Genomic DNA, 14,443 nt, shown 5'->3' with positions numbered 1-14,443 from the left:
ATTGAACCTCATCAGTGCTTATTGTTGTGCTGTGGCTGACCTCATGCTCTCTCAAAAGTGCCAGCTTTCATTTTGTCTCTCTTCGTCTTCACAAAAGAAGGTTTCCTCTCAAGCAGTGGTCTGAGTAACCTGTCTCAGCTACCCAGCCCTATCTTTATTTCCTCCCTAATTAAAAAACTAACATTTCCAAATGCCTGCTAATAGTTTTTCTTCCTTTTTTAAATTGTTGAATGTGTTTATTGGTATTACTTGGAATTTTGTCATTTGAAGGTAAGTGATCGTCAGCTATTTTGTGCCCTAGTAATTTTATAATTAATTAGACAGTCATTGAAAGATAGAAAAAGTCTGCTGCCCACTGAATACATCAGAGCAGACACACATCAAACAAACACTGATAAGTAACAATATTATGAAAAGGAAAGTTGCTACCCACCATATAGCAGAGATGCTGAGTCGCAGCCACATTTGCCTGAGACTGCAGTCATTTGTGTGTGAGATGTGTTTGCGCACGCGTGCACGTGTGTGTGCGTGTGTGTGTGTGTGTGTGTGTGTGTGTGTGTGTGCGTATGTCATCTATTTTTGATGAAGGCCTTATTGGACGAAAGCTTTATTTGTGACAGTCTTTTTGTATTGCCTATCTGCAACTCAGCATCTTTGCTGTATGGTGAATAGCAACTTTCCTTTTCATAATATTGTTACATTTCATCATGGATTTTCCATTGTTTGAAGAAATGATAAGTAGACTACATTTTGGAGTGTGAGTTTACTTCTTGTGCCAGAAGAAGGCAAATGATTGAAGGAAATGAGATGAATGGAGAGAGACGAAATCATATTGTTAATACTCAGTATCCCCTCACAGAATACGTACTTCTCAATGCCTACGACTTTGGTACAGGTTCACAAGCTGTGTGATTAAAACATGGAATTTCACAATTTGTCTTACAGTCTGCTATTGATTCCTGGTACCAATCTGTCTTCATCCTAGTCTATTCTCTCCTATTTCTGTATGCAACCTTTAAGGCATTATTCATTCTCTTTCATTTCTGCCACTATATTCACCATCACAAATATGTACTTACAAAACATGTCCATAAAAGAAGGTCTCCAATTTTTTCATGTAGAAAACGTGTTTATTGGTAATGATTGTTACATTGATGGAAAGTGTGGACATTCAGCTATTTTTTAGTGCAATCACTGTTGCAATCAATGCACATATGCATAGTCTGTGGCTTTTTTCTTATACTCTTCTCATAGAACTCTACCACCACATTGTACAGGTAGTATTCAACCTCATTCTTCAACTCGTCTTCAGTCTGGAAAAACATTCCACCCAGATGTGACTTCAACTTGGAAAACAGATGAAAATCACTCGATGCCAAGTCTGGGCTGTAGGAGAAAGGGTAAGGATGTCCCATCCCAAACTGGGCCAGGAGATTGTGTGTTGTATGGGCAGTATGGGGACAAGTGCTGTCGTGATGAAAACACACACCCTTCCACAGCATTCTCCTCTTCCAATTTTGAATCATACAATGCAGTTGTTTTAATGTTTTGCATTAGTTAGCAGCATTTATTATTGTGTCACTAGATGTAAACTTGCACAACAATACAGCTTTTCTGTCCCAGAACAAATGGGCAATCACTTCGCCTCCAGACAACATTTGTTTGAACTTTCGCAGCTTTGGCGAATTTGAATGCTGCCACTGATGAGGTTTTTCCTTAGTTACAGGTGTCATGTAGTGTACCAGGTTTTATCACCAGTGATAACTGAATACAGAAATTCCTCATCCTGTTTTGCATAGCACTCCAGGAATCCAAAGGCTGCTTCATCTCATTGTTGTTTATGGTGTTCGTGTAGCATTCTGGGGATCCACCTCACACACACCTTGCAATAATGCAAATGTTCTGTGAAAATCTTGTCATTCATACTCTTACTGACTTCAGGGATCCATTCACACAGCTTGAAAACTGTCACACACCTATCCTCAAGCATTTGTGTCTCCACTTTTGCAATTGTTTTGGCCAAAACTCAATGCCGACCAGAACGGTGTCCATCATGGAGATCTTTATGCCCATCCTTGAACTCTCTGATCACTTTCACACATTTTTGACATCCATACATTGTGGCCCATAGACTTCGTGTAACTGATGATGAATGCCAATTGGGATAGTGCCCTTGGCACTCTAAAAACAGACCACTGTACACAGTTCACACCTAGTGGCAGAAGTGAGGGGAGCTCCATTGTGAAGAGCTGCCAAATCAAGACTGAGCATCACAACAGGCTTGGGTTGATGGGGATTTGAAAGGGGGAGCCAAGCTACATGCCAGTGTTGCCGGATCTAATGTAAAAGCATTTATTGTGGCTCCAGCACCTTGATGACCTCATTTCAAGGCAAGCCTCATATTTCTCATTTACAAATTGCCTATACTTTTTACAGGCGTGGTCATAATCTTTGATTTCTTTTTTTATTTCTCTCTCACCATTTAAATTTTTTTACCTTTTTCTGTGTTGTGATTAATCTTTATGTTATTGGAGCCTTATTTAGAGTTCGTATTTCCATTGCGTCTGACTTCTTGACAAATCTTCTACTAAACTTGACATTTCTTTGTTTATTCCCCTCTATATCTGTCCTGCTGTTAACTTTGTGGCTTCCAATTAATATAAGTTTTCTTACTTATTTAATTTTTGTTGAAGCGGACATGTGTCAGTGACACAGTGTCATAGAATAGTTAGTTCATTTGTTAATTTCATGTTCCATGGATCATGTGGAATGATGTGGAATGAGTCATTTTCCAGTCATAGTACAGATCTGTATGTAAATATGGCTACATGCTGACCATTTACAAGACTGACTTGTTGCTTTAAAAATATGAAAGTGAGTTAGTAATTTCTACCCATCAACTTTTACACATTACAAAAAATATGAATTCTTCTGTGGAATAGAATGAGTTATCAAGGAGAAACTTTTGCAGTTTGTTTTCAAAGTTATTAGGTTATGGCTTGTTTAAATTCATCGATAACTTTTATAAGAATAGTCGTCGTGCTGCAATTTTTCTCGAAACCTGACTGGTATTCATCTAAAATTATTTGATGTTAAGTAATTCTAAGCTGATGCTGAACTATGTATTCTAAAACCTTAGACAAAGCTGGTAGGATGCAAATGTGCCTGTGTCAAAGGTTCTTTGGCTGATTGCTTTTTGGGCAATGGTTTTAAGAGTCAAGAAAAATACTAGGTGTCAGAAGTAAGCTCAAACATATTCAAGTACTCAAATATTACACCTTGAGCTGATAAGCCAGGTGCAGAGATCTGATCAATGTGAATTACTCTATTGGGAGACTTGGTTGCAAATACATTGATAGAGGTATGAGTGTCTGTTGTATGATGATTTGGCTCAAGTACGAGCAAAGGAAGATTTGAGTAGGGAAGTATACACATAAATTTTGACCAAGAAGGACTGTTGTTAAGAAAATTTATGTTCATATCTTCTGCTATAATTATGTGCTCATACAAATATTCAAGATCTGAGAGTGTGGATTCAAAGCTAGATAGCTGTCTGCCAGCTATGTGCCAGCTGTCCTTGTATAACACAGAAAGGACACCTTCTGTTGAGAGTTATGCTAGGTTAGTATTTAAGCAACACAAGAGGTGTTGAGTTTCCACTTTGGCTCACATAGTTTCATTTCATGCTGTTCAATTCTGCATGTTTGTAACTGCCTTCTTCCCAACTGTGGTCTCAATAATTATTTTGCCATCCTGAATCCACACATTCTACAGACTGAAATGAAATATTGCATTATTCAAAATCTTTAGCTGTTCCCTTGCAAGATCTTCTCTTATTGTAAACCGTGACTTTGCTAGTTTTTTCTTATAGCTACAGATTTCCACACTTCTTTAGTAAGAGTTAAACTTCACAGTTACTGGATGAGGTTTCATACCAACTGATAGTCTTTGTCCTGCCTTACTATAACGCTTACTTTTCACATGCAGGTTGTCTGTGTCTTCTGCCTCATCTTCTGCTATGCCAAACAGCTGCAGTCTGTTTCATACTGTCCTAGCTCATCCATTGCAACAGACAGTTTTTCTTCCAAATCTAGTGTCTTTCTCTTGTACTCAAGACACAAACTTTTTTAAAGCAGTAATTTCAGCAGTATTGATTTCAACAGTTTCACAAATTTTGGTTAAGACTGCTGCAGGTACAGCATCTGATATAGTGCCAGCAATCAGATTGAGCTTATCTTTATTGTGAAGTGCAGCACTAACCTCAAAGCAGACCAGTTCTTCATTACTTGGAAATTGCACATCAGCTACCACCATAAGGCAGGCTGCCACATCCACTACTTCCCCATTGCTGGATGTGGTGTTGTTCTGTTTCCTGTTTACCATTTTTCAGTGTGGGTATGGAGCACAGAAAATATAGCACTATTGTGATGAACACTGCTGTTTATGTGAGTCCCACTTGTTCTGAACAACAACACTCACAAGAACACCTTCAATTCTGCCTAAAATTTGTGAGTCATACCTAACACATGAACACTTCAGCTGCCATCCTGAATATACAACATCTTGTCTAGTATATGGGGGAGGGTATTTTGTGTATCACTGTCATTTCCTCCTTTTCCTGTTCCAGATGGAATGGTTCACAGAAAGAATGACTGATGGTGAGCCTCCATGTAAGCTTGAATCTGTAATTTTACCTTCACAACCTTTCCACAAGTTATACATGGGGTGGAAAAAAATATAGGAACACCACGAGAAATTCAGATACTAGTGTTTCCTGTAGGTCACACTGCTCATTTGACCATGAATGGCACTTGTACATTGTTCCCAGTAATGGCATGTGTCAGTTGTAGTCATAACAGTGTTCTGCATAGTTGTGAGTGCATTATGCTGGAGCTCTGTGCATTCAAGCATGGGCAAATCACTAAGTGAGGTGGCACAGTGGTTAGCACGCTGGACTCACATTTGAGAGGAAGACAGTTCAAACCCATGTCCGGAAATCCTGATTTAGGTTTTCCGTGATTTCCCTAAATCACTAAAGGATAAAGTGTACACAGCAAATCAGCATGCATTACAAGAACCCAAGCATAATATCCGTGAACCAATTAATTCAATTTGTCAAAGAGAATTACATTGTGTATTGTCTAATTTCTTGAACAGATATCAGAAATGCATGGTAAACAATGACAGGCAACTCCAGTATCCCCTTGCATGACACGGATGAGTACAAATTTTTGTTCACACATATTTTAAATTTGGTACTGCAGTGACAAAGCATCTGATTCACAGGACAACAGAGCACATGTTGGGCACATTCTACTGTGCCGTGCGTCAGGTCATCAGATAAATGAGACACCCTGTATACACCCAAGTATTACATTCTGAACAGCTTTTTGACAAAATCTTATCATTCACAATATTTTGTCTGGTTGTACCACTCAATTTAAAGTGGATAATGTTTGTGTTTTCTGGATTGTTTCTTTCAAAATGAGGTCTTGCCTCTTCAATAAGTTCCGAATCTCTTCAATAAAGCTGAACTCACTGTATGCACAACAGACAACATATGTGTCATCAGCATACACAGTGACCAGATGCTTATTATCTAGGGAATCTGGCAAGTCATTTACATAACATATAAACAGGAATAGGGCTAAAATGGAGCCCTGAGGAACATCAAAATGTACATATATCATTTTTTTAAAAAATTCTTGATTGTCTACTCTCCAATATATCTCCATTCTCAACTATAATTTCTGTACACTGTAATCTACCTTTCACGTATGTTTCTAGCAATTGCACGAAAGGAATGAAGTAATGAAGATTAGAATTTAATGTCCCATTGATAGCGAAGTCATTAGAGATGGAGTATAAACTCATATTACTGAAGGATGGGGAAGGAAATTTCCTATGCCCCTTCAAAGGAATCAGCCTGGCACTTCCATGGGGCAATTTAGGGAAATCACAGAAAACCTAAATCTGGATGGCCAGACAGGGATTTGAACCATCATCCTCCCAAATGTGAATCAAGTATGTTAACCACTGTGCTACCTTGCTCGGTAGCTTTGGGCACTCCAGTCTGACCTGCTGGAGATGGCAGTCATGTGTGAGTGAGGTATTCTTGCGTGTATGAATGTGTGTTTGTTTTCATTTTTGAAGAAAGCTTTGCTCAAAACCTGATTGTGTAATGGTCTTTTTGTTGTGCCTGTCTACAAGTAAACCTGTCATCTTTGTAGTGAGTAAAAATCGATGCTTTTCCTACCTGGAGCTCCCATTGTTTACACTATGCTGTTTCCTGATAGTATCCTCTTAGGCTCATACATTTTTCTTGATTTGATTCTGGTACTTCAGTTTAGCACTAGTGCATGATCTAAATGATCTGAGACACGACCTTTTATGATGTGTGCTGAGATGATGTGGTCATAATTTGTTATAACATGATCTATTGAACTACTATCTGTGTTAACTATTCTAGTGGGTATTACTCCAAGTAGATGTTTAGCCCCAGAAGATATCTACATCTACATCTGCATCTGTACTCTGCAGACCACTGTGAGGTGCATGGCACAGGATAGATTCCATTGTACCAGTTATTAGGGTTTCTTCCTGTTGCATTCACATATGAAGCATGGGAAAAATAATTGTTTGAATGCCCCTGTGTGTGCAGAAATTATTCCAATTATTTATGAGCCATAGGTGAGCAATACATGGGGGGTTGTAGTATATTCTTAGAGAAATCATTTAAAGCTGGTTTTTAAAACTTTCTTAATAGACTTTCTTGCAATAGTTTATATCTATCTTCAAGAGTCTTCCAGATCAGTTCCTTTAGTATCTCTGTGACACTCTCCTTCTTGTTAAACAGACCTGTGATCATATCTCTGTATACGTTCAATATCCCCAGTTAGTCCTATCTGGTACGGGTTCCACAAACTTGAGCAATATTCTAGAACCAGTCACATGAGTGATATGCAAGCAATCGTCTTTGTAGATTGATTGCACTTCCCCAGTATTCTACCAATAAATCAAAGTCTACTGTCTGCTTTACCATGTGATCATTCCATTTCATAACCCTACAAAGTGTTGTACCCAAGTCTTTGTATGAGTTGGCTGGCTCCGACAGTAGCTCCTTGATATCTTAGTCATCAAATACTACTCTTATTCATTTTGTGAACTGCAAAACTTTACATTTCTGAACATTTAAAGCATGTTGCCAATCTCTGCACCACTCTGAAATATTATCAAGACCTGACTGACTATTTATGCAGCTTCTTTCAGATAGTACTTCGTTACATATAACTTAATCATCTGCTGAAAGCCTGATTTTACTATTAATATTGGCTGCAAGGTCATTAATACACAACATGAACAGCGAGGGTCCAGACACACTTCTCTGGAGCATCTGAAGTTACTTCTACATTTGACAATGTCTCTCCATCCAAGATAACATGTAGCATCCTCACTACCAAAAAGTCTTCAGTTTAGCCAGAAATTTCACTTGATACCCCATACGATCATTACTTTGACAGTAAGTGTAGGTTAGGTCTTGAGTCAAATGCTTTTCTGATGCAAAAAAATACAACATCTATCTGATTGCCTGGGTCCAAAGCTATCAGTATATCAAGAGAGAAAAGTGTGAGCTGGGTTTCGCATGAGCAACGTTTTCAAAATCCATGCTGGCTGGCATTGAGAAGGTCATTCTGTTCAAGATATCTCATTATGTTTCAGCTCAGAATATGTTCTAAGATTCTACAACAAATCAATGTCAAGGACATTGGACGGTGATTTTGTGGATCACTCCTACCACCCTTCTTGTGAGCGGATGTGACCTGCACCTTTTTCCAAGAACTTTACATGGTTTTTTGTTTGAGGGATCTACAAAAGATTATTGTTAGAAGGTGGTCTAACTCAGCCACAAATTCAATATAGAATCTGCAGCTTTGTTCAATTTTAACGATTTCAGCGGTTTATCAACACCACTGACATGAATACTTACTTCATCAATCTTGTCAGTGGTATGAGTTTTTTTCTCCTGTGTTTTCTTTTGTAAAGGAACATTTGAAAACAGAGTTCAGCATTTCAGCTTAATCTGTGCTTCCCTTGGTTTCACTTCTTGTCTCATTCACTAGGGACTGGAACTAACTTTGGTGCCACTAGCAGCCTATACATATGACCAGAATTTCTTTGGGTTCTGTGATAGTTCACTTGACAATATTCTGCCATGGTAGTCATTGAAGGCACCATGCATTTCTCTCTTGATAGCCAAATGCAATCTATTCAGCATCTCTCTATCTATAGCTCTAAACTTTGTTTTACACCTATCATACAGTAATCTCTGTTTCTTTAGAAGTTTATTTACATTGACTGTACACCATGAACTGTTCTACTGGGTATATGTCTATACAGCACATAGTCAACCATTCTTTTAAAATTGAGCCAGGGACCCTCTAAATGCTCCTACCCTGTGTTGAATATTTCAAGTTATTCACAGGTATATGACACTGCTGATATATATAAGTATCACTCCTGAAAGAAAGGATATTGCAGAGACATGGCTTAGCCACAGCCTGGGGGATGACTCCAGAATGAGATTTTCACTCTGCAATGTAGTGTGCACTAATATGAAACTTTCTGGCAGATTAAAACTGTATGCCGGACCGAGACTCAAACTCAGGACCTTTGCCTTTCACGGGCAAGTGCTCTACCAACTGAGCTACCCAAGCACAACTCACACCCCGTCCTCACAGCTTTACTTCTGTCAGTACCTCATGTCCTACTTTACAGAAGCTCTGCTGCAAACCTTGTAGAACTAGCACTTCTGAAAGAAAGGATATTGTGGAGACATGGCTTAGCCACAGCCTGGGGGATGACTCCAGAATGAGATTTTCACTCAGCAGCAGAGTGGGCACTGATATGAAACTTCCTGGCAGTTTAAAACTGTGTGCCAGACCGAGACTCAAACTCGGGACCTTTGCCTTTTGCGGGCAAGTGCTCTACCAACTGAGCTACCCAAGCATGACTCACACCCTGTTCTCACAGCTTTACTTCTGTCAGTATCTCGTCTCCTACCTTCCAAACTTTACAGATGCTCTCCTGCGAACCTTGGAGAAGTAGCACTCCTGAAAGAAAGGATATTGCAGAGACATGGCTCAGCCACGGACTGGGGGATGATTCCAGAATGAGATTTTCACTCTGCAGTGTAGTGTGCACTAATATGAAACTTCCTGGCAGATTAAAACTGTGTGCTGGACCGAGACTCAAACTCGGGACCTTTGCCTTTCACTGGCAAGTGCTCTACCAACTGAGCTAGCCAAGCACGACTCACGTCCCATCCTCACAGCTTTACTTCTGTCAGTTACTCATCTCCTACCTTCCAAACTTTACAGAAGCTCTCCTGCGAGGATGGGGCATGATTGGTGCTTGGGTAGCTCAGTTGGTAGAGCACTTGCCCGTGAAAGGCAAAGGTCCCGAGTTTGAGTCTCGGTCCAGCACACAGTTTTAATCTGCCAGGAAGTTTCATATCAGCGCACACTCTGCTGCGGAGTGAAAATCTCATTCTGGAAACTGTTATCAATTTCAGGTTTGACCCAGTTTTCTGATACCTAGTATTATGAGAGCTTCACTGCTTTTCATGAGCACATCAAACTGTGGTACTTTGTTGTAAATGTTTTGGCAGTTTACTATTAGGATTTTAATGCTCTTGGCAGTGGAGGCACTTCTTTCAATCTTGCACTGATACTTCTGAGTTTCCTACAGCTATTATCATCTGGATTGAATGAAGAGTCACCTAATCTAAAAAATCCATGTGGGCTCCTCACATGCAGTCAGCTACCTGAGTAGCAGCCTAACACGTTTTGGGATCCCTACAGTTCTCAACCCTATAGCACAAGTCCAGGAAGTTTCAGCATAGCTTGTCACAGAACTTTTGAAGTCTCTGGTTCAGTCCTTCCAGTTGACTCAGAAGCAAAGGGCCACAATCAGTTCTGGGGACAATGCTGCAAATTGAGAGCTTCTTTGAAACTCCATGCATAAGCCTAGCCTTCTTAACCTTCTCTGCCAGTCTCTGGAATGGTCCAAGAATGACCTCAGAGCCCAGATGACAGGCATCATTTGTTTCAACATGCGCCATAATCTGTGGTTGGTTGCTCCCTGTTCCATCAGTTGCTGCTGGAATAGCCTCTTCAACATGGTGAATGACGCCCTGAAGCATACAAACTGAGTGCATCTGTTGTCCTTTCTCATCCCTTGCTGCCATTTTACTAAGGGGTGCCATCATTCTCCACACTTTTGAACTGCTGATGATGAATAGTCTCTTATCCTTTGGCGTTTGCCTCCTCCTGTCACCAGACAAAACAAGTTTCCCCAAAAAGGTGAAGTGAGTCTCAATCGCTTACTTTCAGTTTCAGTGAAAGACAGCAAGCACCTCAGACTTGTTGGTTAGGGGAATAGGTATAACACACTGAGTCCTCCCTGTACAAGATGTCTAGATCTACCATTGACATGCCACTTGCAGTCGAGTGGATGAGTAATGACATATACTGTACTTTTTGCAGAGGAGACAGGATCCAGTGGGGCAGATAGTTTTTGAGGTTTCTGTGGTACAGGTGTCAGAGGTACATGAGTCTCAAGATCGGATACAGTATGTAAAACCTTAAGTTAAGATGAACAGTCAGGATCTCAACTGTTCATTTTAACTTAAATATAGCATCAAGTCCCTGCTCCCCGTAGGCTATGTTGTCAAAATTTATGAACATGTAAAACGTTTGCTTTGCAAACAGACACATGAAGTGTTTATATTCAGATTTCCAAGTATCACGAGATTTTACACTTCTATGCCCTGACATTAATTTACTTAAAACTTCATCAAGCAATTTCAAAGAAGTATCAAAACCTCCTGAGAGAGATCTACATATACCTACAATAAAGAAAGGAATGGTCTCAAATACAAATTTCAGAATTGCAATTTTGAACTCTTTGTCAGTGTAAAGTTTCTTCACCCACAGCACTTTTTCTGCGGTGGTCATAAGCTTATATTTCTCGAGCAAATGGCAGCATAGTAAATGGCAACATTGTAAAATTTATTATGTTCTCTACAGTAACACATTGAAAGGTTATAGACTTTGAAATAATGAATGTTATCTACTAATTTCTAATATTCTTAACAACTACTAATGTGGAGCTAATGTTAATGTATTGCTTCACTGATATTGCATGATTTATTCTTATTATTACTAAGTACATCTTTCTTCATTCTATGCTTTAGATATGACTTTATCCATTAACTCTTTCAAGACAGATTTTTTAAATTTTATATAGAAACTTCTCCTTTTGACCACATAGTGTTTTATTAGTCTTGATAATATTACGAATACATTTTTGTCAATTCTGAACTCACTTCCTGCAATTAGGCCCTGGGACACTGGTGTCCCAGTAGTCTTACTGAGTGGGACATGGGTGTCCCACTAGGCTTACTGAGTGGGACAAACGTTGTCCCACCAGTACCCAATAGGAGTTACTAAAATATATATAGAAAACAAGATGTATACAATCAGTTTTTTATTACACTAGTTAGTAACAATTTGTAGAACACATTTACTATCAAAGAATTACACATGTCTGATTTATTATAATTGCATATGATATGTTCCAAAGCACTTTCTGCATTATGGGTGCTGTCACATTTTGCAGGTAGTTTTTGTTCTTGTTTCCTTGTTGTTGCTGGAACACAAAACACACCATCTTCTTGTAGGTCCTTCTTCAGGGAGGTGTAGCCCTACATTCTGCATACCTCTTGCTCTCTTAGAAGGACGCCCAGTTGAGTATTTCCGCTGTACCTTGGCAGTCTTTTGTCCCTTGGCAATCATCTGCTCTGCTAGGTTCACTAGAAAATGTTTTAGTGGCACTGTCTTGTGTTGAATTTCCTTTTGTAAAATCCAGGCATTTACAACAATAGTTAGCAACAGTTTGTAGAACACTTTCTTCCACCATTTATCAGATTTTCTGTCTAAATCATACAGTGTACTCATCTGATCAGCCAAGTCCACGCCACCCATATACTCGTTATAAGTTTTCAGTGCCACTAGACATTCTACAACCAATTTAGATCCATCTTTTGCTTTTCTGTTCACTGTACATACATCATTAGAATGACAGTTACTGACCAACATTACTTCTATGGTGTCCTGCCATTTACACCACAACGTACCAGACAAATTGCAAAGGAACTCACATTCCCTCCGAGCAAGTTTCTTTGTTAACTTTGGCACATTTTTCCTGTTAGCCATACATGTACCAACAGCTGCAAATGGCAAGGTATCCATCAAACAAATTGATGTAAAAAAATCTATCAAATGACAATTGTTTTTGAGAGCTGCAGAACTACATGCTCACCCAATGTGCCATCCAAATTATTTGCATCCTTTCCACAATATATGTTGAAGTCACATGTGTAGCCTGTTACAGAATCACTCCTCATCCATATCTTTATCCCATGCTTCACTGGCTTCATAGGAAGGTATTGTTTCAAGGCTGACCTTCCTTTGAACTTTACCATAGACCTGTCAATGCTTTGTGCTGTACTTTCCGACTTGGCTTTCTGAAAAGTGTTTCTCAGACAAGCGACTATTGACTCTAGGTAGTAAAGCTTACCAGCTGTGTCTGGTTTCTCAGGGAAATTCAAGTACAGTTTAGAAAGTAACACTTTGCACCTATCTCTGGAAATTGCTCTTTTTATAGCAACATTTCCCATTGAAGTATTGTGTGACCAATACTCCAAAAATGAGGACACATTACAAGCATAACAGCAAGAACCAACCTAATTTCTCCAGGGTCTGTGCTCTGAATTGTGGTTTTCTTTATCATTTGTAGTCTCTGACTCATACACTGAGAGATAAATATAAAAAGACTGGGAGTAAATATTTTCTCAAAGACGTCTAGTTCTGAAGCACTCCCATCCAATTTTGCTAATACAGCTGGAATTACCACGTTTGGCATAGCCTTTCGAGGTCTGAACATTGCATCTATCTTTGATGACAACACTACATTGTTAGTTGAATCTCTGACGTATGAAACCTCATTGTTGTCTTGGTCACTTATGTTAGATGCACTGCTATCATGTGATTTAGAACTGCAAGAGAAGTCAGGATCATCAACACAGTCATCATTGCCATCATCAAGCCACTGCAAGACATGTTTATCCATATCAGAAGCCATCCTTGATTCAGTCCTGCATCAGTGTTTCTGAAATAATAAAGAATATAAAAACTATTAGAGCATGTTTCCTTTATATTGAGAACTGGTGGGACAATGATGTCCCAAGAAAAAGAACTACTGGGACATATACATCCCAGGTCGCAAAAACACTATTTCTGTTTTTTTTTCTCTTTTTTCATACAATAAACTTTCACAATCATGCGAATTATAAATCAATACAACATAAAAGGATGTAGATAATACTTATATATCACACTCACATTTTCTTAGCTTTATTTCAATGATTTTCTTCAAGAAACGATGCAAATATCACTACAAACATGTGATTTATTCACAACTATGCCACCATGACAGTTTCACAAGTGCTGCCAATGGTCCAGACACAAGGAGGGAAGTTTAAAAGACTGTAATGTGCAAATTCATTGTTAAATTGGGATGCCTTTATCCCAACAGTCTACTTGGAACTTCTTGTGGGACATGTATGTCCTGTTAGTTTCGAAAGGGTTAATTGACTATACCATTAGTTCCATAAAACTTAGGTTATTCTAGGAGATTATTGTGATTCACACCATCAGATGCCTTCGGTAGGTTGCAGAAAATATCTATAGTTGCTATTTTGTTAATTAATGCTTGTAAAATTTATTGAGTGAATGTGTAAAGTGCATTCTCAGCTGAGCAACTCTTATGTCATAATATTAAAAAAAACTTATTAAAATAAAATGTAGTATAATAAGAAATCATGGGATTATGTAATGGCAGAATGAAAATGACACTGTATACAATAATAATTATTGTAATTACAACAGGCCTACAATAAGAAGAATTAAAATACTGGAAGGAATACAGCTAAGGTGTTGAGTAGTCAGTATGCACTTAAACAAAACTGAAACATTTTCTACACTTGTGGAGGACATCCTTCTTCAGAGCTAAATGATAAAGAACAAAACACACACTCATGTGCTTCAGCTACATTTTGCGGTGGCCCGGTGTAATGTTAAGCGTTTTCGTGGACTTACTTGTTGAAGAATGCTGGTTCTGCTTTCCTGCAGTGCCGATGTCTCCTTCTAGCAGCGGACACTTCTCCGAAGATTTCACTGCTAGGAAGGGGAAATTTTCACTCTCTCGCTCTCTCTCTTCTTATTTAAAAAATACACTACTCTTGGAATATCATTCAATGCACCCGAACATATTTATTTCCACTTTGTACATAAAATCAACTAAACTTTATGACAAGCCCACA

General features: G+C 38.9%; 1 protein-coding gene across 1 annotated transcript; it reads right to left on the bottom strand.

The window, feature by feature from the left end:
- Nucleotides 1-5,694: 5,694 nt before the first annotated feature.
- LOC126176092 (piggyBac transposable element-derived protein 4-like) lies at nucleotides 5,695-13,203 on the bottom strand. The gene is made up of 4 exons (XM_049923230.1): nucleotides 12,806-13,203; nucleotides 12,382-12,704; nucleotides 11,780-12,334; nucleotides 5,695-5,783 (listed from the first exon to the last, which is right to left on the bottom strand). Exons 1-4 carry the CDS (start codon nucleotides 13,201-13,203, stop codon nucleotides 5,695-5,697), a joined length of 1,365 nt encoding a protein of 454 aa, XP_049779187.1.
- Between the last annotated feature and the right edge of the window lie 1,240 nt (nucleotides 13,204-14,443).

This window comes from Schistocerca cancellata, chromosome 3, assembly GCF_023864275.1.
Source record: "Schistocerca cancellata isolate TAMUIC-IGC-003103 chromosome 3, iqSchCanc2.1, whole genome shotgun sequence".
NCBI classification, from domain to species: domain Eukaryota; kingdom Metazoa; phylum Arthropoda; class Insecta; order Orthoptera; family Acrididae; genus Schistocerca; species Schistocerca cancellata.
Note: the sequence above shows the minus strand (reverse complement) of the source record. Positions and strands in the feature narration are given on the sequence as shown.